At 37.2% G+C, this 27351-nt stretch overlaps 2 protein-coding genes and 1 long non-coding RNA gene across 5 annotated transcripts in view; 1 reads left to right on the top strand and 2 right to left on the bottom strand.

Moving 5' to 3' along the window:
• Nucleotides 1-27351, bottom strand: part of LOC101747012 (dynein axonemal heavy chain 10) — a 107790-nt gene that overhangs the window by 67386 nt on the left and 13053 nt on the right. For both annotated transcript variants that reach the window (XM_038017669.2, XM_062673927.1), the window contains 23 exons: nucleotides 26437-26583; nucleotides 25800-25892; nucleotides 24642-24832; nucleotides 19193-19391; nucleotides 18104-18351; nucleotides 17237-17381; nucleotides 16492-16605; nucleotides 15384-15564; nucleotides 13957-14103; nucleotides 12756-12838; nucleotides 12323-12449; nucleotides 11204-11446; nucleotides 10414-10583; nucleotides 8654-8841; nucleotides 8107-8268; nucleotides 7326-7526; nucleotides 6599-6890; nucleotides 5897-6055; nucleotides 4811-5047; nucleotides 2885-3138; nucleotides 2497-2645; nucleotides 1040-1149; nucleotides 605-783 (listed from right to left, as the gene is read on the bottom strand). In XM_038017669.2, coding sequence (XP_037873597.1) covers nucleotides 605-783; nucleotides 1040-1149; nucleotides 2497-2645; nucleotides 2885-3138; nucleotides 4811-5047; nucleotides 5897-6055; nucleotides 6599-6890; nucleotides 7326-7526; nucleotides 8107-8268; nucleotides 8654-8841; nucleotides 10414-10583; nucleotides 11204-11446; nucleotides 12323-12449; nucleotides 12756-12838; nucleotides 13957-14103; nucleotides 15384-15564; nucleotides 16492-16605; nucleotides 17237-17381; nucleotides 18104-18351; nucleotides 19193-19391; nucleotides 24642-24832; nucleotides 25800-25892; nucleotides 26437-26583 — 4019 coding nt within the window. The remainder of the gene's footprint in view (nucleotides 1-604; nucleotides 784-1039; nucleotides 1150-2496; nucleotides 2646-2884; nucleotides 3139-4810; nucleotides 5048-5896; nucleotides 6056-6598; nucleotides 6891-7325; nucleotides 7527-8106; nucleotides 8269-8653; nucleotides 8842-10413; nucleotides 10584-11203; nucleotides 11447-12322; nucleotides 12450-12755; nucleotides 12839-13956; nucleotides 14104-15383; nucleotides 15565-16491; nucleotides 16606-17236; nucleotides 17382-18103; nucleotides 18352-19192; nucleotides 19392-24641; nucleotides 24833-25799; nucleotides 25893-26436; nucleotides 26584-27351) is intronic.
• The window catches only part of LOC692988 (aldehyde dehydrogenase), a 423296-nt gene continuing 396450 nt past the window's right edge, over nucleotides 506-27351 (top strand). For both annotated transcript variants that reach the window (XM_038017467.2, XM_062673818.1), the window contains exon 1: nucleotides 506-536. The gene's annotated coding sequence lies outside the window, so the exon portion shown is untranslated. The remainder of the gene's footprint in view (nucleotides 537-27351) is intronic.
• On the bottom strand, nucleotides 22831-24287 carry LOC134200657 (uncharacterized). Its single transcript, XR_009975662.1, has 2 exons — nucleotides 23906-24287; nucleotides 22831-23036 (listed from the first exon to the last, which is right to left on the bottom strand). It is a non-coding gene; the product is annotated as an uncharacterized LOC134200657 (long non-coding RNA).

Here is a 27351-nt window from a genome sequence, read left to right as displayed (position 1 = left end):
AGTTTCACTTTTACCGTGGTTTCATAAAACCACACAATCCTTTTTTTTGGATGAAAAAATGCAGTATGAATAATAAATTCAAAATTTGAATATTCATCTCCTATGCGTTCGCTCGTAGCTCGAGATTCAAGTTGAAGTTGTTGATGTATATTAAATTTTCGTGAAAGTTTCTGGCATGCTTCAACAGACAATAGAAACAATGCAAATGTTATTATATTTCACATAAAATGAGTCTACGTTACATAATTTAACATTAAAAATTCATAGTGAAACGATGCGATGTTTAGTTTCAGCTTACAAATTATGTTTTTTTTATTGCTTTGTTGGGTGAACGAGCTCACAGCCCACCTGGTGTTAAGTGGTCACTGGATCCCATAGACATCTACTACGTAAATGCGCCACCCACCTTGAGATATAAGTTCTAAGGTCTCAGGTATAGTTACAACGGCTGCCCCGCCCTTCAAACCGAACAGCATTACTGCTTCACGGCAGAAATAGGCAGAGTGGTGGTACCTACCCCTGCGGACTCACCAGAGGTCCTACCACCAGCAAAAAAGTGTTTCGTAAGAGATTCGTAATTCAATTAGAAATTGCCTCAACTCACTGTGAAGCTGCCATACTTTGGAGAGACATGGAATCATCGTCTAGCTTCACAACTATATCGTCGCACGGATTGAGGGTGTAGCCACGGTCTTCCCCTCTGTTGAAGTGTCTGGATACACTAAACGAAATGTTCGCCCAAGTTTCTTGTACGTCTTTAACTCCGCGTTCAATAGCCAGTTCCTAAAAAATTCACAATTTATTTCGACTCTAATATTTTTCTGTTTTTATTACCCAATATCACAAGAACCGATAGCATATGCATATTCTAGATATTTTAGGTTCAATATTGAGCACGCACCAATATATTTTCAGCTTGAAAAAAAGTCAAATATTATTTAAATACTTTAGTTCGCTAAGGAAAACTTAATTAGCAATAATATTAGTTTAAGACGGTTACATTTAATTCCCCTACCAGCCAAAACTCAGAGAAACTAACCTTTATAGCATGATTAACGATTTCTTCAGCAACATCTTGATACTTGTGCAATTCCATTGCAAACATATTTTCTAAAGTGAAACGATCCGGAGACATATCAAAGTCCTGACCTGTTTGAATAATTTTTTTTGGTATTATTTATGATCATACAACAAGGCATATTATAAAGTTAAGGATTATTTACTAGATGGCACTACGTGGGAATGAGGCGCTCGCTCCTGGCCTTTTCATTTTTCATTATTATTATTATTTTTTTAATTGTATTTTGTTTTGACTTGTTTTTTCTTTTATTGTGAATATTTCTATTTATTTAAAAAAAAAGAAAATATTTGAAAAAAAAAAAAAAAAGCCCGCTGAGTTTGTTTCGCCGGTTCTTCTCAGGACTGTGGCTTTTTTTGGAACCGGTGGTAGAGTTAACATTGTTATTTGTATTTTGACATTCAACAAGTGTGTCATACTGACATCTAAGTTGAAATAAATTATTTTGAATTTGAATTTGAATTTTGACCAAAAAAAATCGACTGACTGCTTAAAAAAAAAAGGTGCGTGTACATAAGTACGCGCGTAAGAAGTTATACTTTATTTTTATGAAATATATTTCTTTTTTTTAATTTAAATGTTAATGAATTTGAAAAAAAAAATCGATTAAACAACATCCTCAAACACGCATATTGGACATCCCTTTTCTTGACATCGTATAAATTCGGTAATTCTCGGTACGGTTCGGAAAGTTCACCTGCGGCTATATTCAGACACGCCAAGTTACGTCGGTCGTATTGTAATGAGCGATTTAGTGGGCAACTTCATTCTGTTAATTTTGTGTCACGGTGCGCGCGCATCGTAAAATTTCACTATCAAAAAATAGCATACGAAAATCGAAAGTTCGTTAATTGTTACACGTTGTGAAATCAGTAAACAAATTAAATTGATCGCTCCACACTCAACGAACAAGCTAGGCTTTTATGCTGTATTAACTTAAAAGACCATTACGAGACATGAACAAGTCGTCACTATAGCGAATATAAAATTTCTTTGACAAACAGCGACCAGAAATCCAATCCAGTCCCCATGATACCATGATGCCGACAAACCGTTTAATCCAAGTTCAGAATTATCTTATTTATGAGCATGAAATTCATTGACGATGGAATTAGGACATTTATTTTATTCTATGTCTTATTTTTCTAGGTCTTATTTTTTTCTTATAATTGTAATTTAATAGGGTTGATGGTTGCACGAGGTTTTTTGGTATCTACATCGCGTATTTCGGTACGCAAATAAAAGCATTGCATTCTGCTAGTTTACAACTATATCCTAACCAATGACAATTGTGATTAGGGTGTAAATACGTGAAGTCGGTAATCATACGAAGTGCCCTATTCAAACATTATTTATTTTTCAAAATTATCACTATTAATGACAGAAATAAAATTAGCAATAGTATTTATGGCTCTTACCAGTCTTTGCCATGAGTTCTTTCCAATGTCTCTCCCGCATCGCTTCGTTTTTCAAAGATACCATCAAGGGCACAACACCTTTGAATTGTTTCATTTTAAGATCAAGCATCAGTCCTGTGCTGCTTAGACGGACAATCTTTGGAAGTTTTCTAAAAATAAAGTAATTTGTTTAGCTATGGAATTTTTCTTTTTTATTAACCAGCGTTAAACTTTTAATCAAGTTTCTAATAATTATGACCCGTTTTTATTCTTCTTCTACTTACTCTTAACCCATTATTTGGGGTCAGCCATTTTTTCCATTTATGCCTATAGAACATCATCTCTGCACTGACACTCTTTTATATGCATTTTTTCTTTCAAGCCTATTCAAAAGAATATTAATTATTACCTGTATTCTTTGAAGAATTGTTCGATTCCATCAACCAATGCTTGTGGATTCAAATTCACCCACAGAGTCTTAGCCCAGACTTCTCTGGCGTTCTTTTGGGCTTTGTATATTTTGTATATTTGATCCATTGCTGAATAATCTGCTTTAGTGCGATTGAAATTCGAAAAGTCCGCTAGTGGATTGTCAAAGAGTTGTTCTGCCGCTTGCAGCATTTTTTTTCGCGATTCCAACTCATCGATATATTTTCCATATTCCTATCAATAGAATAGAGATTTATTTCGAAAATAATATATTAAAGACTACCTGACCCGGCAGACTTCGTAGTGTCTCAATCGATAAATAAAAGAGCTAAGCTTTTGTATAAAAATATAATAAACTTAAAACAAACAAAAAGAATCCGTCCGATGGGGGATCCGATACACATCAAAGGGAAAACAAAATTGTTATTTTGATTTAATTCCGAGCATTTTCATATTTATCTACCTTTTAAACCTTCTCTGGACTTCCACAAATAATTCAAGACCAAAATTAGCCAAATCGGTCCAGTCGTTCCCGAGTTTTAGCGAGACTAACGAACAGCAATTCATTTTTATTTATATAGATAGAAGATAGATAGATAATAAAGAGTGCTTTTATATTCCACATCATATGAACAGCTTCGAGATAGTACGAGTATGTTGTTGTGTATTGCTATATACTTAACAAGAACTCTGTTTGGAATCTAAAGTATCCGTGGTAATGGATAATGCCCGTAAAATTTACGAGCGAGCCGAAAGCGACCCCCACGAGCATCTCCATAACATTGCCCCGTTGCACGCCAGGCTACTTCATGGTAAGACATTATCGCGTGAGCTTCTTCAACCCCCGATAATCGTGCGGAGTTACAGGATCCTCGACAGCTGTGGTTACCCTTGGGACTGGCTGTCAACAAGCTCCGCTTTCACAACCGTTCCTTCCTTTACTGTCATATACATTTCATATGTATTCATTAACCCTGCCTCGTCAGGCTGGGAGCTTACGCTCGGGCAAAAGGCCCAGAGGCCCAATCCGCGCTCACGTAAGGGGACGCTAAGATCCGACGACTTTACGTTATCTACCGTATTCACGAGACCTTGCGCCGATATACATCTACTTTCTCCAAAGCTTGGACAAGTTCTTCGCAGGGAAAAAAATGAATACCCGAGAGACAGTACAACATGCCTTTGACGTATATTTTGATTGATAGAAATTAAAAGGATATTAAGAGACAAAAAACAACACTAATTTTCTGTATTCTTAGGTAAATATCTAATGTTTACCAAACTGTGCCTTTAATTTCAATCGCTTGATTCGCTAGAGCTTGAGAATTATATTTTTAAGAATAATTTCGTTTGCTGCGCTAGTCGTCTGGCACGCGTTTAAAGCATAACTCTCACCGCTAATGGTGAAACCGAGACACAGTACAGATAAGCTGTTAGCTCGTGAACGAACTTCTCATCCCTGACGTATACAGAGCTTTCAAGACAATATATCAGAATTGTACCCATTTAGTCTCCAAAATGGGACCTTTCACAATGACGTGAACAAATCACATAATCCCGTTACCCAATTTAAAAGCGTTCGCGGCCTAATAATCAATATGCTTGGTGGATTAATATCGTTGTACTATTCTAACATGCAAATTCACTAAAAAGTACCAGACTTTTTAATGAATTTAGTAGCCAGAATGTGTTTTTAAATCATATATACGTTAAAGGGTTAACGTGGTAATGTAAAATCTAATTTTATAACATAACGAAGTTAGAAATACAAAAATTATACCAACCAATCAAACAAGCTAGCTACGAGTTTATATGCTGGGTAATAAAAGTTTGTAACGCTCGTAAATGTATTTGGAAAATTTTTAATATAGTAAAATACGTGGAACCATGTTCAAGTATATGTTACCTCCATAAGCAGTAACCCTCTATCCATATCGTCTTCCACAGTCGCCGGTCCTTCGTTATCGAACTTTTCCACGAAATCGTCGAGTTCTTTGAGGAAATTCGATATCTCAACAACATTCAACTTGGAGAATTTCTCTTTTGTTTGTTCCAATGTGTTCCCGCGGAACAACGAAGTTTGGTATAGACTACCCCAAGACGCTTCGAGGCTCTTAGCAAATTGTAAGTCTTCGTCTGTCACCTAATATTTTGGATATAGTATTACTTTCTGAGAATTATCAAGTGTTTCAATTGAAGAAATGGTTCTATTGTTACAAGTTTTATTGGATATTATGTTGACAGATTTGTTGACAAAATCATCTATACTTACTAATATAAATCTAAAGTGGTTTTTACGGATGTTCCGTTACAACTACTGAACCATGCATCCGATTGACTTGAAACTTTGTATCCGTGTAGAAAATACATGTACTTAATAGATAGGCTAATATTTATATGAGTGTTGGACTCCCTAATAATAATGACAATAATAATAATAAATAATAATGTTAATTTTAAATGCCCAGCGAAGCGGGCGAGTACGGCTAGTAGCTTATACATATAAATACTGTAACAGGACAGCATGATAACAAAATTTTAGTAGTGATGGGGAGGATATTTTCGAAGAAAACGTATCTTTGGTTGTTCGAAATAGGAGGTCCCTATTTCAGTGATACTGTGTGCAAATAATAAGCTATATGTAAATCTTTCGAGCAAGGTTCGAATTTGGTACTATAGCTCATGTCAATTAACCAACGGTCTTTACTGAAAATTATTATTATTCAAAAGGAAGAGCTGACGCGTTCTTAATGCTAAGTAGTTAATGGAATCCATTGGACAACTTAACGTGAAATTCAGCCGTCCTTTTGACGGCATTAGAGGAAAATTTTACTTGTAGTGTACTATGATTGTCACATTCTAAAAACCGGAAACCCTGACTGCTTCACGGCGGAAAATAAGCGGGAAAGTACTAAAAACTGTGCGGACACAGCCCAAAAAATTTTTATTCAAATCGGTCAAAAGGATCAAAAAGTTTTTTTTAGATACTCACATTTATACCGTGCTGTTTCAACATGTGGAATATTTCCTGCATACCGCGGTATTTCACTTCTGCAGTTATCGTCATTTGTTGTACTTGTGTGATGGTCGCCATTACTAATTTGAAATCTTCTAAACCTTTAATATTCATGTTTATTGTCATCCGAAGACTCTGAAAAGGTTTTTTATGTTTATTTTAATCCTTTTTTCATCTCAATTTTTTTTTGTAGTTTTATAAATATAAAATAAATGTTGTAAATAAACACGTATATCAATCTGTACCTAACTCACTTTTAGATAGTAACACATACATAAAATATATGGGCTACAGCAATCACCCAAAAGATATCTGCAAGCATAGAAGGTATTTGATAGTAAAATACGACCGTCAATGTCACTATCCACTTTGAGACATGAAGTCAAGTCCATGGAATAAATTGTACTCGTAATAGCAGCTGTATTATTCAAATGCAGGATAAAACAGGATAATGGTAACCACCCATGTGGGATATACTAAGTCTTACCACCAGTAATTGGGTAAAATTTTTAATTTTCAACTAATTACTAAATTCGCTGTCATGGTCTCATCAGTCATAACATAGCCAGGCATCTTAGCTATCAGGCCAGTGACATTTGAAAGAGATTACAAAATCGATGTAGTTTTTTGAATTCAGATCACAGAGATAGCATTGAAAAAGTACACAAAAGTACTTACTTCAATTTGGTTCTTCAAATCATACATGTTCATTTTGGTTTTAGAAGCAATGCAATTGCCTAAAATATTCTTCCATTCTAAAGCATGATCTTGTATTTGCTTTATAATTGGCCTCAGATTCACTCGCACCGCTCCGACATCAACAAACTTGACATGTGTATTGAGATCTGAAATTATATCTTCGAAAAAGAAGAATTTCTCATCGTATTTATATATTTGTTCGTGTTTCTGAATGTATTTCTCGCAGGAAAGACTCTTGTCGAATGCCCACAAGTGTTGATATTTATGCCATCTGAAAGTAACGTGATGAAAAACTGCGCTATTAGTAATAATATCGAATATACTTTGCCAGAAAAGGTGGGGAGCCTAAGTCATTTAGATAGAAAAAAAAAACTTTTCTTTTGGACGTTAGTGCAAGCCACAGCAAAACACAATGTCTATATCTATTCGCATGTGGTTTTTGCGATAACATTCCATATTCACCTGATAAAAATATTTCTCTTTTAAGTTTTGGATTTGCCTCAAAAATAGACAAGCATTAAATTTTGAGGAATTTAACCCTCGAAAAACATGGGAAAGCTCATTCCTTAGTTCTATGGTCCAATGAAAAGTCTCTTAAAGCACACTGTCTTCGAGATCTTATTTCAAGTAAAAGCAATGCACCATGTCCCGATTTATTTGTTGGAGTACTTACAAAACCATATTACGGGATTATCTACGTACTTACTTTTGTATATAGCTGTTTATATCTTGCGTCAGTCGATATATAGTGTCCTGTATGAGTAATGTTATATCGTTGATGGCTACAACTCTCAGGATGTCTTCAAAGTATGAGAACACGTAATATTCATTGCCGGTCGCTTCAGCGACTCGCTGTGGGGGACACGGTAGACATGTCTTCTTCATCCAACGTGGAAACGCAGTTAGTCTGTTGAAAAATGAGAATGTGACAAGAAGTTGTGAAGGGTATTAAAGAAGTTTCTACAGATTTGAATTGAATCATTTAAATTTAAACGCGATTTGCAGTTCAGCATCTTCATTATAGATATGGGTAAAATGCATACTACAAGTACTATGAGCAAGATTTGATGACTACTCTTCTTTATCTTATGCCACTTTATGTGGAGTCACCCCAGATTTTTTCATGCTGTTTAAGGATTTGGCATAAGTTTTACCAGCGGCCGCCTGCCTGACGTCAACTCTCCTTGGGTTTATATCTCCAGTTTCTTTCAAAATCACAACCATATTAACTGCAGGTTAATGCGGCTGGAGATAAATCTTTAAAACAGGCTTCAAAACGTTGTACCTACTCTTGCTATCAACAAGGTAACAACCTAGGTGATTTTGGCGAAGTATTTATTTTTTAAAAATCTGTAGATCAATGGTTGCCGCGCTAAGAGAAATCCAGAACAATAATAACTTTTGTTAAATTTTCACAGCCTGCGGTGGTAGTGATTGGAGAAGACTTTTTCATCGTCATAAAAGAGGAAAACCAAAACAAACAATACCTGTTTAAGAAATGTTTAATATTGTATCCGAGTATATTGCAGACTTCGGAAGACGTTGGGCGCATGGTGATGTCTGGCGGGACCAGCACAGCGTCCACTTGAAACAGCGGAGTCTTCTCACTGAGCATTTGTTGGAAATGCTCCAAGTTCTCCAAGGTGAAACTGTTATATGAGCACATATAAACATTTTTACTAGCGTAGAGGCAAGTTAGTTTCCTCTAGCCCACTGAGTTTCTCGCCGGATCTTCTCAGTGGGTCGCGTTTCCGATCCGGTGGTAGATTGTGGGAAGCACTGCTCTTGCTAGAGCCAGTGTAAGCAACACTCCGGCTTGAGCCCTGTGAGGTCACCCACACGTTACGGCGAAGCTGATATAGCCTCTCAAGACTATCAGCATAGGTAGGAAAAAAAACCCATCAAATCGATTACCGATATATTGAACATAGATTTGGATCTGCGGTCGCATAAATAAGTGGTACCGACCACATTCTAATGGTGGCAACCTCATTCTATTTGCAATACCAACAACTTTTCAAGCTCAATACTCACTTCACAAGACATTTGAAAATCTTTTTCTCCCAGTAAGCGTAATAAGACGCCATGACTTCTGATCTCCCAGAACTCGTCCCAAGGATCAAATATTCGAGCTTCATGAGTATGGGACCGATGCGGTCATAAATACGCGAGAGTCCTGCTACACGTTCCAACCTTTCGTTTTCCACTTCCACGAAATATGTCTGCGTGTCAAAGGGGTGAGGAGATCATGCTTAAAAGTGGCAAAGAGATACATAGAAATTGTTCAATCTGGAGCTTACACTAGTTTTCTCCGTATAGACATTTATACGAGCTCATGGCCCTTTGGCAACATATCATATATATCTTTGTCCGTCTTGAGATATGAGATCAAAATTTTAATTGCATTGGACCAATAGCCCTACCTTTCGTAAAGAACGTAAGGTTGCTTTACGATAGGAATAAGTAGTATCGTTGTCAATAACCTGCAGGCTATAATGTGTTCTACTGCCGATGTTAGGACAGTAAGGACTACAATTAAATTACTAAGGACCAACGCTGTGACAAAAGCAATAGAGATTAATTAGAGTTTTGCATGGAATTGTTGATATCTTTGAGCAACGGGGGCCCCCCTAACGGTGGCTGACGGTGGGCCGTATGATCACCAGTCTTTGGAAGGAAAAGTCGTACCTAAAGCTCCCCTAGTACATATAGGCTTTAAGCCTTTACAGACACTGACATGAATATTCTCACTCGGTACGACACCGGAGAACAAAGTCAGGGATAAATAGCAGAGCGGAGCAAAGTTCATCCATATTATCTGGAACCGCTGCGTTCATCGACAGTGCGTTTCCAGAGGTCTTTCTTGCCACGTACCATCCGGCTATGGAATGAGCTCCCCTCCGCGGTGTTACCCGAGTGCTATGACATGTCCTTCTTCAAACGAGGCTTGTGGAGAGTATTAAGCGGTAGGCAGTGGCTTGACTTTGCCCCTGGCATTGCTGAAGTCCATGGGTGACGGTAACCACTTACCATGGGCCGTATGCCCGTCTGCCTACAAGGGCAATAAAAATAAAAAATAAATAAATAGGAATAATTACCAATTTAAGCCGCCAGACAAACTGGTATTATGTTAAAACAATGTTTTATGTGTCTCAGATATTATCAATAGGCGTTGGTAAAACATGTTTCAAGTAGAAATGCTAAAGTTAGTGAGATATTTAAATTTTACCTTGACATATGCACATAATACTTAAGATATAATTCCATAAACAAAAGTTTGGTTAGCGTTAAGGTCGCCGTCGACTTTAGGAAGTCGTCGTGGCCTAAAGGATAAGACGTCCGGTGCATTCGTGTTGAGCGATGCACCGATGTTGGAATCTCAGGCGGGTACTAATTTTTCTAATGAAATACGTACTTAGCAAATGTTTACGACGATTGACTTCAACGGTGAAGGAATAACATCGTGTAATAAAAAACAAACCCGTAAAATTATAATTTGCGTAATTACTGGTGGTAGGACCTCTTGTAAGTCCGCGCGGGTAGATACCACCGCCCTGCCTGTTTCTGCCGTGAAGCAGTAATGCGTTTCGGTTTGAAGGGTGGGGCAGCCGTTGTAACTATACTTGAGACCTTAGAGCTTATATCTCAAGGTGGGTGGCGCATTTACGTTGTGGATGCCTATGAGCTCCAGGAACCACTTAACACCAAGTGGGCTGTGAGCTCGTCCAACCATCTAAGCAATAAAAAAAAAAGGTTTCGGAAATATTATGAAGGGAATTTCCGGAACTATTAACCTTGCAAGGATATATCCAAGTGTCGTCAGGTATTCCGGTTTCGGGATCTTTATAATTTTTCGGCCGAACGACTGGAAACAGATCGAACTCTTGAAGTTGATTTATTAAAAACTGAATCTCTTTCTCGACCATCTTCAACTGTTGATACACGGCTTGTAGTGAATTTTCACCTATGACAAAAAAAAAAAAATGTGTTGTATAAGTTAGTTAAAATTCAATAACCCAATTATTGTTTTTGTTTGTTTCTGCAATATCTGTGAAAGGTGAAGATTTCTACTTGGAAGATTTGATCGGCTCGGAGGTACAGTAACAGTTAGTGGCCCTGTTTGTTGCGCCGAAGGCCGTGGATTCGATTCCCACGTCAAGTTTGCTTGATCTCTTCGTCTAGGTATTTAGGTCCTATAGTTATCACACCTGCCCTGGTAAAACTGGAAAGGCCTCCAAGCCAACAGTTATCTCCCAAATATAAAAAAAATATATTATTAATAAATTAATCAAAATCAACGAAAATGTTTTACTATCGTAGAGATGTAAGTGGAAATATCAAGCTTTTGCTACAATATATGCACTTGTGTGATTTCAGATATAAGCGAGTAATTATCGCTGCAGTAGAGCCGTTTTGATTTATGAAACCTCTAGAAACCGCCAAGTAGGTGGGTCTAAAGTTGTTGGCAAATTGCAATTAACAAGTATTTACCACATATATTTATTAAATAGTAGTTGTTTATTGATTTTATTTATTTATCCGCGCTTGCTTTAATGACCTCTGTTACAATTCCAAGAAAAATACCTTTAGTAATATCCTTGATGTAATCATTAATTCCAAGAGCGGTCCAAGTGATCCGCGTCAGGCCTGGCAGTATGTGCCTTTCCATGTCAAGGAGGTGACGCTTCATCAGATACGTTTCCGATGGACTCAGTGACGATGCATTCTTATTGTACTTAGCGATGATCTTGCTCAAGGCTTCCAACTCGTAAAACAGCCGAGATTTTTGCATGGCTACATCTCTTACGTTCGATGGTACGTCAAAACCTGAAAGTGAGATATTTTGTAAAACACACATCGATAGGTTATTAAGTAGCTGCGATTTATTAGAAGAAAAGCAATAACTAAACAAACAAGCAACAATTTGATAAGGTTTACGAATTCAAAAGTAGTTACAGTTTTTATCTCAAGGTTCTTTTGGATGTACCTACATAAAATACTGAATGTTGAATTGTAAATGAACAAATAAAATTCCACACTGAACGGCCAAGCTAGAATTCTAGATTGTTTTAGTATGGGAACAGAAAACACACGTACTGTATCGAAAACACGAAATAAATATAGCAACTTGGACCGGTAATTGAATCCGGATTCCCGTAGGACAGCACACTAAATACTAGATAAGGCTTGTTTATGTTTATAAATGTTTACAGATTGTAGTATTTACTTTTGAATATACATAGGCAGATCGGTAGATGTTGTAACATACGTTGTTCAAATTACAGTTAATGTTAAAAGTGTTGTTAAGCTTTATTAACGAGGGGATCAAAGTTTTTGTGATTATTCTATTCTTAGGTCACTGAAAGCTCATTAATATTAGAACATAAATACCGCCACACATTGAATGACATGTAGAAGTCTCAATGGCATTTAATACCGGTTGCCCCACCCTTTAAATCTGAACATACGACGGCTAAAACGGCTTCGCTGCAAAAATAGGCAGAATAGTGGAACCTACCCGCGCTTCATTAGGATACGTTCTCTCGCTATCGATTCAATACGTATAAGAATAATATTGGCTACAGTCAAATACAGACTAATCCTTTAAATATAAATAAATTAATTACAAAAAAGTACTGCTGAAAGTTTATTTAATTTTCGTAAAATACGTAAGAATAAAATAATACTAAGAATTTCGCGTACCTAATTGTTCCATCAATTCAGCTTCGTGTATGACCAAGAACAAGTCTTTATCGAAATTTGGTTGAAATTCTAAATTGTATTCTTGTATCAATTTGTGCACGGTCAAATCACGCCATGTCACGTCCGTCTGTAATATACAGAACCATACTTTTTTCACATCCGAATAAAAAGAAAAATTAGTTAGCAATCGATTTGTCCATCAGCATGCATTTGTTACAATTTATTAAATATTATATTAGGTTATAATGCAATTACTATATTGGACAAAGAATACAGAAGTGTATGTGACGTATTTAGTAAAATTTCTCCTTTCATCATTTATTACAATTACAGAAACGACAATTAACTATACGAGACTAGAGTTCTGCGAGAAGAATAAAAATCATTTAATAATATTTCATATTTTATACATAAATTGACTTAATAATAATACCAGTCCTTCCTTCGCAAGCAGAGACACGGAGCTTGGAGAGCGAACGTTTTCGTAATGTTGACCGGGAATCCTCATCAGCATTACTATGAAAGCATTGAAAGAATTGCGAGTACAGAAAAGTATTACTTATTACTATTCCTGTAGAAAAAAAAAATACATGTGTGCAATTCACACGTGGTAGAAGTGAAACCTTCCAAAATTAAAATACAATTATCCTAAACGTCTTAAAATTTTGTCATTAGTAAATAATTGTAAGGTAGCGCCCTCTGTGAATTGATATTTTAATTTCACGTATAATCCTAAATTAAAATTCACTACAAGAGCTTTCATACACACGTTAGTATTAAAAAAATCTCACAGATGGCGCTGTATTAAATAGTATGTATATTTCTGTCTCATTCTTTTGTATTTGTGTCTCTTACCTGTCGTTTTTTTCGTTGCATCCGGTTTGAAATCACAACGATTCTAAAGAAGCTTTCACTTCAAAAGAACTGCTTGTTTTAAAAAAAAAGGCGTTTTGCGACCTAGCTAGCCTACCTAGCACAGTCATGCATCATCTGATTGCTTATGCTCACGCTTTACTCTTTGGACGTTCGTTAGGTTATCTGACACATCGACTGCGACTGCGTCAATCTGAGTGGCAGCATGCGTGTGGTGATGACGTGCTCCGGTAGCGACAAACACATTGAATAAGTAATGATTAGGTTTTGTATCATTAGTGTTGCTTAAAAAGACGGGATTATGTATCTCTAACCAACCGTATCTTTGTACTAGTCAACACCATCTCAATAAGATATAAGATGTGAGTAGAAATATTAATATACCATGGAGGCTAGTGTGGCATAATATCGTATCAACTAGAAGCCGTATAATATATGATACATGATTATTATAATTATTTTTTTTATGATTGAAGCGTTACTGGTGGCCCGGAGTCCTATTCAGTTTCACCAGGACAGGTAAGCGAGCAAAGGCTCAGGTAGGAGGGTTGGGATTTGCTAACAGCTGCCCGAGCGCCTCCGAAGAAGACCTAACAACTCAAGAGCAGCTGCTTCTCTTTTTCGAGTTCTACGAGTACGGTTACCGGGATTCCTAAGCCTGCTCCTAGTGTTAGAGGTGAAGGCGAATTTATTGTCTATCTGGCTAAACACCTGACCTTAATTTTGTGATGAATCTGTTTCGAACTTAAATATTTTCTTACAAGCCTTATCTCTTCGACGTTTATCGGCGATCTCCTTGTTGACGATGTCGAGCGGTTTTAGAGAAGTGTTTGAAGCCTTTTTCTTGGCGACGTGCGCCCGACCCGCCGCTGTCAGTTGCATGCCTCGGGCCTTTTGTGGCACTGGATCTGGTTAAATTAAAGGATTTTTACTGGTGGTAGGAGCTTATATCTCAAGGTGGGTAGCGCATTTACGTTATAGATGTCTATGGGCTCCAGTAACCAGTTTAACAGTAGGTATCGGCTTGGATCTGCTCCTGGCATTGCTGACGTCCATGAGTGACGGTAACCACTCACCATCAGGTGGGCCGTATGCTCATCTGCCTATACGGCAATAAAAAAAAAGAAAAAAAACCCACTTAACACCAGGTGGGCTGTGAGCTCGTCCCACATATGCAATTTTTTTTTTTTAATTTTTTTTTTTAAACAAATTTGTTTCATTAAATAATTTGTAGCTTAAACTTGAAAACACGCTTTTGAGTTCGTGAGACAAATAAAAAAAACTTTTTATAATTATTAATCAAATATCAAATGATTAAAACAAAATCACCTTCATCTGTCGACGCAGCTTGTAAAGTAACAAAAAACATACAATTATTTAACTTACATCCTATTAAACTAGTTTCCACTATAGGACAAAAGCTTACATTAACTTTATTCCTGACATAATCGTAGGCTACGTCCAACTTACCTAGTGAAAAGGGATTACCGACAACTATACACAGCACAACTCACTCAAAATGAAGTCAAAGTCTAAATTGCATTAAAAAATTTCACGATTTATACTAGAACGTGCAATTAATTCATATTTCAGTACGTCCCCTATCGTTAATAATGCTATCATCATCTTGAAAGTCGTTCTTGACGAGCTTATACGCATCAACGTTATTCGAGTTTTGTAGCAGTTTATTTCATAAATTACGGTTTTTTTTTTTTTTTCCTGCCTAAGATGATAGCCTTAGGGGCTATTTCAGCGTAACCGTGGCTAGTAGGTGAGCTCACGGGGCTCAAACCTGAAAATTAATGTATGAGACTCTTTTGGTACCAACAGCTTGCTTCTGTCGCATAAAAACCATAGCCAAATTTGAACGGTGAGAGAGTCGTTATACATTAGAAACTTCAGCCTCATATTGTCTTAAGATAGTAAACAATATTCCCGTTGTTAATGTCTTTGTGTTCGTATTCCCAATTGTTACAATGATAATTACGTTATACGTAGCGTACGGTACACGAAAAAATACCTAAACTTGTTAGAACGACTGAAACATAATCTGACTTATATGTTGGAAATTGAGAATTTTTCGCATTAGTCGGCAATATAATAGACAAACGACAAAAAATATATATTGTGTTTCGTGAGATAAAAAATTAAAAATAAAACATTACGGAAAAAAAAGTATAATAATTACCATCTTCTTTTTTGAAGACAACCTTCAAAATGTTCTTCTTCATCATATTGTCACAGAAGAGAGAAGCGTCCTGTACCCATTCCTTATACTTTGTGTCTTCGTATTCTTTGATGATCTTGGAGAAAGCCTTGTACTGTAGGAACGCCTCTTTCTTCTGTTCACATTCGTTTAATTCTGACACCTGTTAATAATTTTAATAGTTCATTGACAACCCTACAAAGTGCCATTAACGATTGTACAATGTTTTAAGTATCAATTAGATAAACTCTAATATAATAAGTTTCGGTTTGCAGGATGCCACAGCTGTTATATTATACCATTGAAATTAAGACCTTATGACTCGATATAAATAGGCATTCACCTTGCAACTTCTTTGGGCTCTGATAATCAATTTACACCAAGTGGATCGTTGTCTCTTTCATACGTCTATTTTATTAAAAAAGTACTTATTCACATAAATTTCTACATTATTATTGCATAGTATACTGCGATTAATAGTAAATGACGATATTCTTTTAAAATTCGGATTTTATTGAATTGAATTTTGACGTCGTCGTGGCCTAAAGAATAAGACGTCGTCCGGTGCATTCGTATGTAGCGATGCATCGGTGTTTGGATTCCGCCGGCAGGTCCCAAATTTTGTAATGAAATACGTACTTAAGAAATGTTCACGATTGACTTCCACGGTGAAGGAATAGCATCGGGGAATAAAAATCAAACCCGCAAAATTATAATTTGCGTAATTACTGGTATAAGACGTCTTGTGAGTCCGCACGGGTAGGGTACCACCACTCTGCCTATTTGCAATGAAGCAGTAATGCGTTTCAGTTTGAAGGGCGGGGCAGCTATTGTACTGTTAAAAGTGAGACATTACTACTCATGTCTCAAGATGGACGGCATTTAAATTGTAGATGTCTATGGGCTCCGGTAAACACTTAACACCAGGTAGGCCGTGAGCTTGTAAACCATCTAAGCAATATGATTATGAGTTGTGAGTTGAAATATAGTATAGGTTAGATAAAGCATCCATGTATAACAGTTTTTTTAAATAATCACCGCAAAATGTAACGAAAACGTTGTTGATGTTTGATAAATAAGTACAACTGACCTTTTGAAATTTCATAATGGGCTGTTTCATCTTATTGAAAAGTGCCCGGGCCCAGCTAATGGCGCCGGCTACGGGAGGATGGTTCCGCAGAAGTGGTGGATTCTTACGATAACGCTAAACGAAAACGGATCTTCAAATTTATCAGATAAAAAAAAACGTTTAAAGTCTTTAAGCTAATTTTCGAAATGTTGTTATTTTGTCATAAATATATTAACAAAAATAACTAAACAGAGACACGTATTAATCAAACAGTCGCCCTCATGGATATTACAGCCCACTGAGTTTCTCGCCGAATCTTCTCAGTGGGTCGCGTTTCGGATCCGGTAGTAGATTCTGCGAAGTACTGCTCTTGCTAGGGCCAGTGTTAGCAGCACCTCCGCTTTGAGCACCGAAAGCTCACCTACACGCTAGGGTTACGCTGATATAGCCTCTCAAATCTATCAGCTTAAGTAGAAAAAAAAATGGATATTGTGGTGCATCCTACTAAAATGAAAGCATAATTAAACTTATGAAACTGTTGAAGTCACTTCTACACGACTCCGCTCGATAATACTAATAAATGATTTTCACAATTTTTTGTTTAATTAATAGATTTTCGGATAGTATTCTTTGAGCCTCCTTAAATGTTATAATACACTTTAGGCCAGTGAAACGGTCAGTAAAAGTCATTTCGAGTCGTGAAGTGAATCACAGTTGGTTCCCGACTCACTCTTTCAATAAAACCTTTCGCGGCGCCGAAACTCACCGTGAATTTGTCTTCAATTGCAGTTATTTCTTTGATGAATTGACGCATAACGAGATCAAACTTCGTCGAGAGTTGACGACGTATCGATTCGCGCGTGTCAAACTCGAGAAATTTAAGGAGAACGGTTAGAGCTTCCTCTGATGATCTGTGATAAATATTCGATTGGTAAAATATATATTTTCACGATCCGTAGACATAATTAAAACTACCTTATTTTTTTATTTATTGCTTAGATGGGTGGTTCATTTTTATTACACGATGTTATTCCTTCACCGTGGAAATCAATCGTGAACATTTGTTGAGTACGTATTTCATTAGAAAAATTGGTACCCGCCTGAGATTCGAACACCGGGTGCATCGCTCAACACGAATGCACCGGACGTCTTATCCCTTAGGCCACGACGACTTCAAAACCACGACCTTTGGTCGTCCACCAAAACTGTAAAGTATTCAAAAAGTCGGAAAGAATGTAATAAAAATAAACAACGTATGAATAAAAACCGTAATAGTTTTAATTATATTATACTATTGGTAGTTTATATAATTATAGTATTTAACAATGCAGCCATTTGCTTTAAGATATGAGTTCGAGGTTTTGATTTTATTAAGGAAGTTTCTATTCTTTATTTCGAATATAGTAAAGTATATTCTTGTTTTGTCTCAGAAATCTAATAAAATAACTTTAATATGATAACTACCTATATAAGCAAATATGTGTGGACTCAAACTCGGTGCATACTCGAATATCGGTACTCAATATATATCAATCACAGGATTCCATTTTCAAAACTTTTATTGTGTATAAATAGTGGCAACTAAAAAAAAAACAATCTGCTATCAAACTAAACAATAAAACTCTTTAGTCACCTCAAATTTCCGAAGCTCTGATTTATATAATTCTTGGCCTCGTCCTCTAAATACCGGACTTCGTTCCAGAAGTCGCCCATAATGACGTCCCAGTTCTCTTTGTTGTCAAACACGAAGACGCTGAAGTCAACCGTCCTTATGGGATAGACGAGGTTCTTGACCCGTTTCCGCACATCGTCGATTTGTGTTGGGTCGCTGATAATCGATTTCAATTCTAGACCAAAAATACGCTCAAAATCGATCAGCACCTGTTTTCGAGAAATAGCTAATGTTTAATTTGAATTCATAACGTTTAAAGTAAGTAAGACATTTACAAAATAGGTTATGACGAAGAGTTCGACGAGCGAGTTAACCCATAGACACAATTTTTTTTATTTTTTTTTTATTGCTTAGATGGGTGGACGAGCTCACAGCCCAGCCCACCTGGTGTTAAGTGGTTACTGGAGCCCATAGACATCTACGACGTAAATGCGCCACCCACCTTGAGATACAAGTTCCAAGGTCTCAAGTATAGTTACAACGGCTGCCCCACCCTTCAAACCGAAATGCATTACTACTTCACGGCAGAAATAGGCAGGGTGGTGGTACCTACCCGCGCGGACTCACAAGAGGTCCTACCACCAGTAATAAAAGCCACTGACTTTCTCGCCGGATCTTCTCCGTGGGCCACGATTCCGATCCGGTCGTATGTTTATTCTAGGAAGCACTATTCTTGCTGGGGCTGATTTTAAAAAAACTTTCAAGTTTAGCCCCTGAGCTTCACCTACCCGTCAGCGCGAAGCTGCACTAAGCCTTGAGACTACCAGCAAATATAAAGGAAGGAATACACAAGGAAGGAATACACAATAATCTCAGACCGCGTTCCGAGATGTATAGTTATTTTGTAAGTGTATATATATTTTTCCATGTTACCATCATAATGCGATTTTGTTACAACATTAGAAAGAAAAAGTTTGATATACATACCTAAAATATGCAATAATTGTTCAAAACATTATAGCACAGAGGCGGTATGCAAAGTTTTTTTTAAAAGTAAAAACTATATTAAGGTTATATTGTAGAGATATAAAATGTTTTCTTTAAGTGTACCTGAATAATATCACCCAAGTCCCGAGCCACAGTTCCAATGTAGTCTGTACGTGTGAACAGTAATGGCTGATCGAATTCCCATCTTGCGCCTTTACCACTCAATTCTATATTACGCCTGGTTTCTTTGTACAGATCGTGCCACATTTCCATTATCTTTTGACCGGTTCTAGCTAAATTCAGAATCTCATCGTTTGCTTTGCTAAAAACGTTAATATTTTTAAAGCATATTTCGAGGCTAAAAGATTTCTTACATTATAATAATAGAAGTACCTTTATTTGCGAACATTTAATAGATTAATCTAAAATTGATAATTATAAAATGAAAACTCCGATATTGATGTGCCTTTGGAAAACATACAGCATTGTATTATGAAGAAGCAGTGTGTACTTAGCTTAAATTCCTTGTCTATGTCCAACCATAGACAGTCAATTTAGTTCCATCTTTAGCCGCTAGGTGCTGCCAGCAAGTATAAAGGAAGCGCAGCCATCTTTGATCTTCATAGCGTTGTGTACTTTCGTACTGTGAAGTCGCAAATCCACAAACATTTATTCGACTTCTTATTAATTGCAAAAAATATTTATTTTGTGTTTCTATGAGTGTTATTTTGCAATCATTACGAGTATTATTTACCAATCCTATCATCGGACGCCATGAATCACGCGTCATCTGTTGGAGGTGATGTTGAGTCAAGCTCCATAATTTCCGAGAGGGAAGATGTCCAGGCGAGACGCGATGGAGACGCCTCGCGTTCGAACAGCTCGTCAAGCGAAAAGAACAAAAGGAGTCTCTGCGTAAGAAACGACGGGATTCAAAGGTAACGGCCGATCTTCGAATCGGCTCGTTATCCCACCAGGTCAGTGACGTTGTAAATCTAATAATGCATCAACTGTGTGCAACAATTGAATGTAACGAAAATTGTTGTAAACAAATTGATCTCGTCAATACGGAAATTTTGACAAAAACACAACAGATTTAAACTAATAATCTTTGTAACATAATTACTGAAAACTTTGGCAAATCGTCGTACAAGTTATCCGTAAAAGCGTCTTAAATTGTATGCGGAAAAAAAAGGGGCCGTATGGATAAAAATAAGACGTCAAAGTTTAATTTCCGTGATCTCTAACAAAGTATCCTGTTGCCAACGCACCACTCATTGAGGAATTTTTGTTTGATAATACTAAATTGAAATCTATTAAGTCCCTCGGAGGGCTACAATCCTATTTGTCACAACCTCGTACAAAAGGCAAGCCAAACATTATAAACAATTATAGTCTGTAACATCTGGCACAATCCAGAGGGGGCAATTGAAGACACCGACGGGAGGCACTGAGTGCCACCAAAATTGTAATAATTTGTAAACCATGTATGATTACCAAATACCGTAAAAAAAAAAAAAAAAATTGCTTTTTCTGCGGAAGAAAAGCGACGGATCAATGCGTCCAATTTTCGATTTTCGAGAGTTGAACAAGGTCGTAAAGATAAAACACCTAACTGTTTTCGGACACCTCAGTACCAAACTTTCTCCACCCAGGGGACTGGATGATAAAATTGAACATTTCTCAGGAATATTTTTCTAGTATCGGTCGCAAAATTTCGTCGATACTTCTTGAGGATCAGTACCAAGGTACCAGTATCAGTACCTTCAGCAAGGAATCGGTACCTTCTTATGAGTTAGTATGAAATGACATGCCTACCCTTCGGTCTGGCTTCAGAGCCACACCTTTTTGCTTCTATAACATGCGGGTCGCAGAGACCTTGCGTGCAAAGGGAACTCGAGTGCTAGTGTCTACTAGACGACTTCCTTTTGGTCGACCAAGACAAATCCAAGTTGAAACTTCAGGCTGCAGAAGCTGTGAAGCTTTTGGATTAACCTTTTTTGCTTCCATAACATGCTGGGTCGCAGAGACCTTGCGTGCAAAAGGAACTCGAGTGCTAGTCTACCTAGACGACTTCCTTTTGGTCGACCAAGACAAATCCAAGTTGAAACTTCAGGCTGCAGAAGCCGTGAAGATTTTGGATTATCTGGGCTGGCATGTCAATTTCCATTATGTAGGGTGCTCGGTCGCTCGGTCGCGGAGACATTGCGTGCAAAGTAGAGTGCTAGCTTACCTACACGACTTAATCTTGTTTCACCTAGACAAATAAACGTTTTTGTTCCCATAGCATGCTCGGTCGCGGAGACCTTGCGTACATAGGGAAGTCAAATGTTAACGTACCTACGCGACTTTCTCTTGGTCCTTGAACCCTTTTGCTTCCATAGCATGCTCGGTCGCGGAGACATTGCGTGCAAAGTCGAAGTGCTAGCTTACCTACACGACTTGATCTTGTTTCACCAAGACAAATAAACTTTTTTGCTCCCATAGCATGCTCGGTCGCGAAGACCTTACGTACAATAGGGAAGTCAAATGTTAACCTACCTACGCGACTTTCTCTTGGTCCATGAAGACAAATACATGTTTTTTGCTTGCATAGCATGCTCAGTCACGGAAACATTGCGTGCAAAGGGTTGTTGAGTGTTATCCCACCTACGCAAGTCCCTCCTGGTCCATCAAAAGAAGTCCAAGTTGAGTCTTCAGGCCACATAAGCTGTGAAGCTCTTTGATTATTTGGGCTGCCAAGTCAGCCTTACAAAAAATCAATTAGTACACTGGTTCAAGAGATGACATGGCTAGGAATTCGATGAAAAATTGCGAGAAATAAAGTGGCCACTCAACAACATTCTAGCTCAAACTCTGAAGGAATTACATCACTCTATGTTAACTTACAAATTTTCTTGCGAAGTTTCAAGAAAAAACACCCCCGTAAAAAACAGGCCATCCTGCATGTGTTAACAATTACAAATGCAGTGCTAACGCGGAGCCACATGTTAAACATTGCCGAGACACAAAACCAATCATTTCCTGGCAACGGAAGCTTCGGACATGTGTAGGGGTTACAAATGCAGTGCTAACGCGGAGCCACATGTCAAACATTGCCGAGACACAAAACCAACCATTTCCTGGCAACGGAAGCTTCGGATATGGGTAGGGGTTACAATTAGACAAAATATTAACGTCCTGTCTATGGTCAGCTCAACAACTGAAACGGCTCAACCACAAAAGAGCTATTTGCAATGGTAGTGACAATCAAAATGAATCTGAAAGTATTTCACTAGCGGTTGACCTTTCGATTTTTAAACTAAGCGATAAGTTCAAGATAACTGTCAGCTTATAATCTCTCGGGGAGATACAACATCGTAGCCGATAGGCTATCACGAGGAAATCAACCTGCGAAATGGCACTTTTTACCACAAGTGACCACAAAAGTTTTTCGAAATTGGGGTCATCCGGATATAAACCCATTCGCCGACCAAGATTGGATACCTTCAGCAGACCGTAGAGGATGCAACTAGCATGGAGAATTCCTCCTCTCAACCTTTTCCCCAGAGTACTGACTCACTACAACAGTGTCTAGGGAACCTACCTGGTAGTGTTTCCAGACTGAGCGAAAGCATTTGGGTTTCCAAGCCCTCAGATCCCGAACGCTAGATAACTCGCACGAAATCCAAAACCTGCCTCCTCCACAGGGTAAACATTAACCCTGAAAGCTTAGAAACGGGGGGGGGGGGGGGGAGAGGTGTACAAATAATAGACTGGTCTACACAGGAGAAGATTTATTGAAAATTAGCTGGTGTCAATCCACTTTGCCAGCATACTTACCAGCAACTAGAAGATGGTGCATATGGTGCTACAGTTTTAAAATTGATCCTAAGTCTGCAGATGTTGCCAAATTCTGTTTTCTTTTCCAAAAAGAAAATTTTGCCTGTAAAACAATCCTTCTACATAAAGCAGCGCTGTCGACTTTCTGTGGACAACATACATGTAGGACAGCAAACATTCTCAAGATCTCTAATAAAAATTGCTATTCAAAAAAAGCCATCGGAATAACTAAACATAATTCAACTACTTATTACAACTTTACTAAGTATAGTACCATTCACATGAGATCCGAGAATAGTTCTAAATTGGTTTTCTTCAAACCCAGCCACCAGATCACGCCTCAAGGTAGCTTGAAGGACACCAATAACCATGTTGCTGGCTACTGGACGCAGAGTTAATAACCTTACTTTGCTCAACATTTCTAAAGACAGTTTCTTTGATAACAGAGAAAAACATCTTTCTGATACCAGTCTTTGGGTCTAAAATTGAAATCCATTTTCGTCAATAATCTGCATAAGTGTTTTCTAAACATGAAACTAAAGACATGCCCAGTAAGATTCGTAAGGACTTTTTTCTAACTATGTGTGTTGTCACAAAAGCGGCATACCGTACTGTAAGTGGAAACTGGTCTTCGTTCAACCTTACGAGGTAGTGGCATCAACCCATCTCTAAGATGGATTGATAATGAACCAATGGACGAAATACTTTCTAGAGGCAATTGCAAATCATCCAAACGTTTACAATAATTATTGCCGAATAATAGAGCTTCCTAAAGATCCTCACGATTCTTTTTTTTCAAAACATTTACTCATCATTTACTCATGTTGTATATTATACATCATTTATACAATTTATACATTTTCTTCTATATACAATATAAAATGTTTATTACAAACTTATAAATATTTTTTAATTATTGAATTAACATGAAAGTTAACAGCTGTGTTTCTCGATTTAATAATTATATAAATTATGAACATTATCATTGCGCTTCATAATTTTATTATAGCTTACCTATTTCATCATAGCGTTGTGCTTAATAATTTCACCAGTAGATAACAAACACGTCTTCATAATACAATGCTGTATGTTTTCCAAAGGCACATCAATATTACGGTTTTACATAACAATAAAACCGATATTATGTGCCGAGAAGGAAAACATACAGCATTGCAGGAAGTTCTTCCTGGTGAAGACTATGAAGATCAAAGATGGCTGCGCTTCCTTTATACTTGCTGGCAGCACCTAGCGGCTAAAGATGGAACTAAATTGACTGTCTATGGTTGGACATAGACAAGGAATTTAAGCTAAGTACACACTGCTTCTTCATAATACAATGCTGTATGTTTTCCTTCTCGGCACATAATATCGGTTTTATTGTTATGTAAAACCGTAATATTAAGCCGTTATATTAGTAAATTATTTCTAAAACTACTCCAAAAAAGTACTCAAACCCTGCAAGCACTAATGCTTAGCTTAGTAAATTAGTATTGTTTTTTATACAAATTAAAGTCTAGAGTAGTCTGTTGTCCTTTCAGTTTGGGGAATTATATGTATATTGTCGGAATCATGTATAAATATATTTTTTCCGTAGGCAGCGGCTTGGCTCTGCTTCTGGCATTGCTGAATACCATGAGCGACGTTAGCCACTCACCATTCGATGGGCCGTATACTCGACTGCCTAGAACGGCAATAAAAAAAATGTTTTTAGTAAACCCAATTTTTCGTAAAACAATGAGAATGTACTTACTCAAATAGTTTATGAACGTCAAGGAACCGCTCTAATTTGTCACACAGGGCCCAAGATATCCTCGACAGTAGAGGCACCATTGTCTCATCCGCCTTATACCCTTTAGAGAGAACCCACATCATGTAGATGCTCTCTACCATTTCCGGTAGAGTCTCCACTACTTGTTGGAGAGGTGATTCGTCTTCGATTACCTTTAATTTCGTGCTTATAGTGAACGGTAGAAGAAATTAAAAAGTACCGCATTTATTTGGAATTACTCCATTTCAATTTCATTTTAAAAAAAATATGATTGATTTTTCATTAATTCGAACGGACGATATTTCCATGCACGCATTTAATTTTCTCGCTAAATGCTGTTGACTTTATAAAATCTGATAATTTCAACGAAACGGTTACAAAAGCACCTTTGGAACATCAGTAGGTATTCTGAGTTTTCTAGATAATTTTTATAATTCACTCAGTATAAAAAAAGTAGTTTATTCGATGGATGTTTGGTTGTAGCAAAAAAAAAAACGAAATTACATTTTTTTCGAATTATGCCACTACACATTCCATCCAAAGGAAATAGGTAAAGGTTAAATTATGCCTAGGATCATCAGTCTTATAACGTGGGCCGTCTGATCCAGTCCTTTATATTTTAGTCCCATGAATTGTGAACATTATATTACAAGCATGATGCATGGTGTGCACAAACGCTAATGAATATTATTTTATGTCAACACTTGAAGTCAAACAGTAATACCAAAGTCAGATTTGTGTTCAAATTAAATACGTTAATCGTCTGAGAGATAAGACTGTGGGAATAGTCGCTTCGAGCGATGAGACTGATGGAATTCGAATTATATGGGAAGTGCAAATTTTTTTACTAAATACGTACAACAACTTCCACAATGAAATAAAAAATAATTGTGTGACACAAATGAAATGTTAATTTGAATTTTTGGTAGTTATTAGATGTATTGTGTGTTAGAACAATTAGGTACTTAATCCAATCGACACTTCGTTTTCGTGTTTCAGGGTCGGTGGGTATTAACAGTATGATTTCTATGAGTTTCCATAAGCATCTAACATCAGAAGTCTTACGAGTGCGCACATATGTATATGCGAGAGAAGAATATTTTTTTCTTACAATTTAGCACACACAAAAGGAATACTCACAGTAAAAAAACGCAACAAAGTAGAAAGAAACTTCAGATTATCTCCCGCCAAATTGTATTGCTCCAACAATCTTTCTTTGTAATTTGCGAAACCCTGAAATTGAGCGGAGAAAGAGGATTTATATTATATTTTCAGCATCGACGTTGATTAATCTATGATTAATTAAATTAATGTTGAAGATATTACTAAGTAATGTTCATTAATTTATGGGATTTGGGAAGAAAGATTCTTCAGTCATCTGATAAACACAAGTCACTTTGTTATTAAATTAATATTTAAAAATAGATGGTTAAGTATGGTTGGCAAATTAGGTGCACATTCTTCCTGAATTTATTGAAAGAGAAAGGTCAAAGATGTAATAAAAATTAAGCCACAATAAGTTCGAAAAATTGTTAAATTCTTTAAAAATATCTACAATAACGTATTTGTTAGAAATAATGAAAATCTATGCGTATCTATGCGTTTGTAAGTTAATGGGATCTTCTGTGTAACTCTGTTTCAGAAAACTTTTAGATTGGAAACTTCGAAATGTTTTGGAAAAAGAAAAACTTCAGGCGTCCTTTCTCTCATGAGTGTTCATGGCTGGTCGCGTAATAATAGCACGTGCTTGGTATGTTTACATACGAACATAAAATACCTCAAGATATGTCGAGCCGGCTTTCTCTAGCAACGTTAAAATTTTCACGACCATCGGTTGCTTCAGCTGCTCCACCAATAAGGATATTTCAGCATCTCTTTCACGCCAGTACTTGTATTCTGCAACCGGTCCTTCACCTTCTCGAACCTATTCCCAAATCAAGACATATACGTATACTAATTATTAATCTCTGTATATCTGTATCAATAGTAATCTGCTATGTCTGCGGTCTATGGTCTATGGTCTGCGGAGGGACTTCGGTTCCCTCTGTATTTTGCACCGTATGTTCCATGGGGAGTGCTCTGAGGAATTGTTTGAGATGATCCCTTCATCTCGTTTTTATCATCGCACCTCCCGCCATCGGAGCAGAGTTCATCCATATTATCTGGAACCGCTGCGTTCATCGACAGTGCGTTTCCAGAGGTCTTTTTTGCCACGTACTATTCGGCTATGGAATGAGCTTCCCTCCACGGTGTTTCCCGAGCGCTATGACATGTCCTTCTTCAAATGAGGCTTGGGAGAGTATTAAGCGGTAGGCAGTGGCTTGGCTGTCCCTGGCATTGCTGAAGTCCATGGGTGACGGTAACCACTCACCATCAGGTGGGCCGTATGCTCGTCAGCCTACAAGGGCAATAAAAAAATAAAAATGTATTTATAATTCGAAATGTTTGACTAAAAAAAGACTAGATTGAAATGCATTCAATATCATGAATTATTTTCTAGATAGCTTTCTTTTCTCTACGCGTTGAATGCTTACAACAGAAGATATGATAAAGAGTTTAATAGAAACAAATCAGAAAATTTCTTTAAGCTGCGCCCATTTTTACAGCAGAAGATACGGTCAGAAGAGGAAGTTTAATAGAAAATAATCAGAAATTCTCTTCAAGTTGCACCATATTGAGGCGTGCGAATAAT

This window comes from Bombyx mori, chromosome 19, assembly GCF_030269925.1.
Source record: "Bombyx mori chromosome 19, ASM3026992v2".
In the NCBI taxonomy this organism is placed as follows: Eukaryota; Metazoa; Arthropoda; class Insecta; order Lepidoptera; family Bombycidae; genus Bombyx; species Bombyx mori.
The sequence above is the reverse complement of the archived record's forward strand: the minus strand, read 5'-3'. Positions and strand labels throughout refer to the sequence as shown.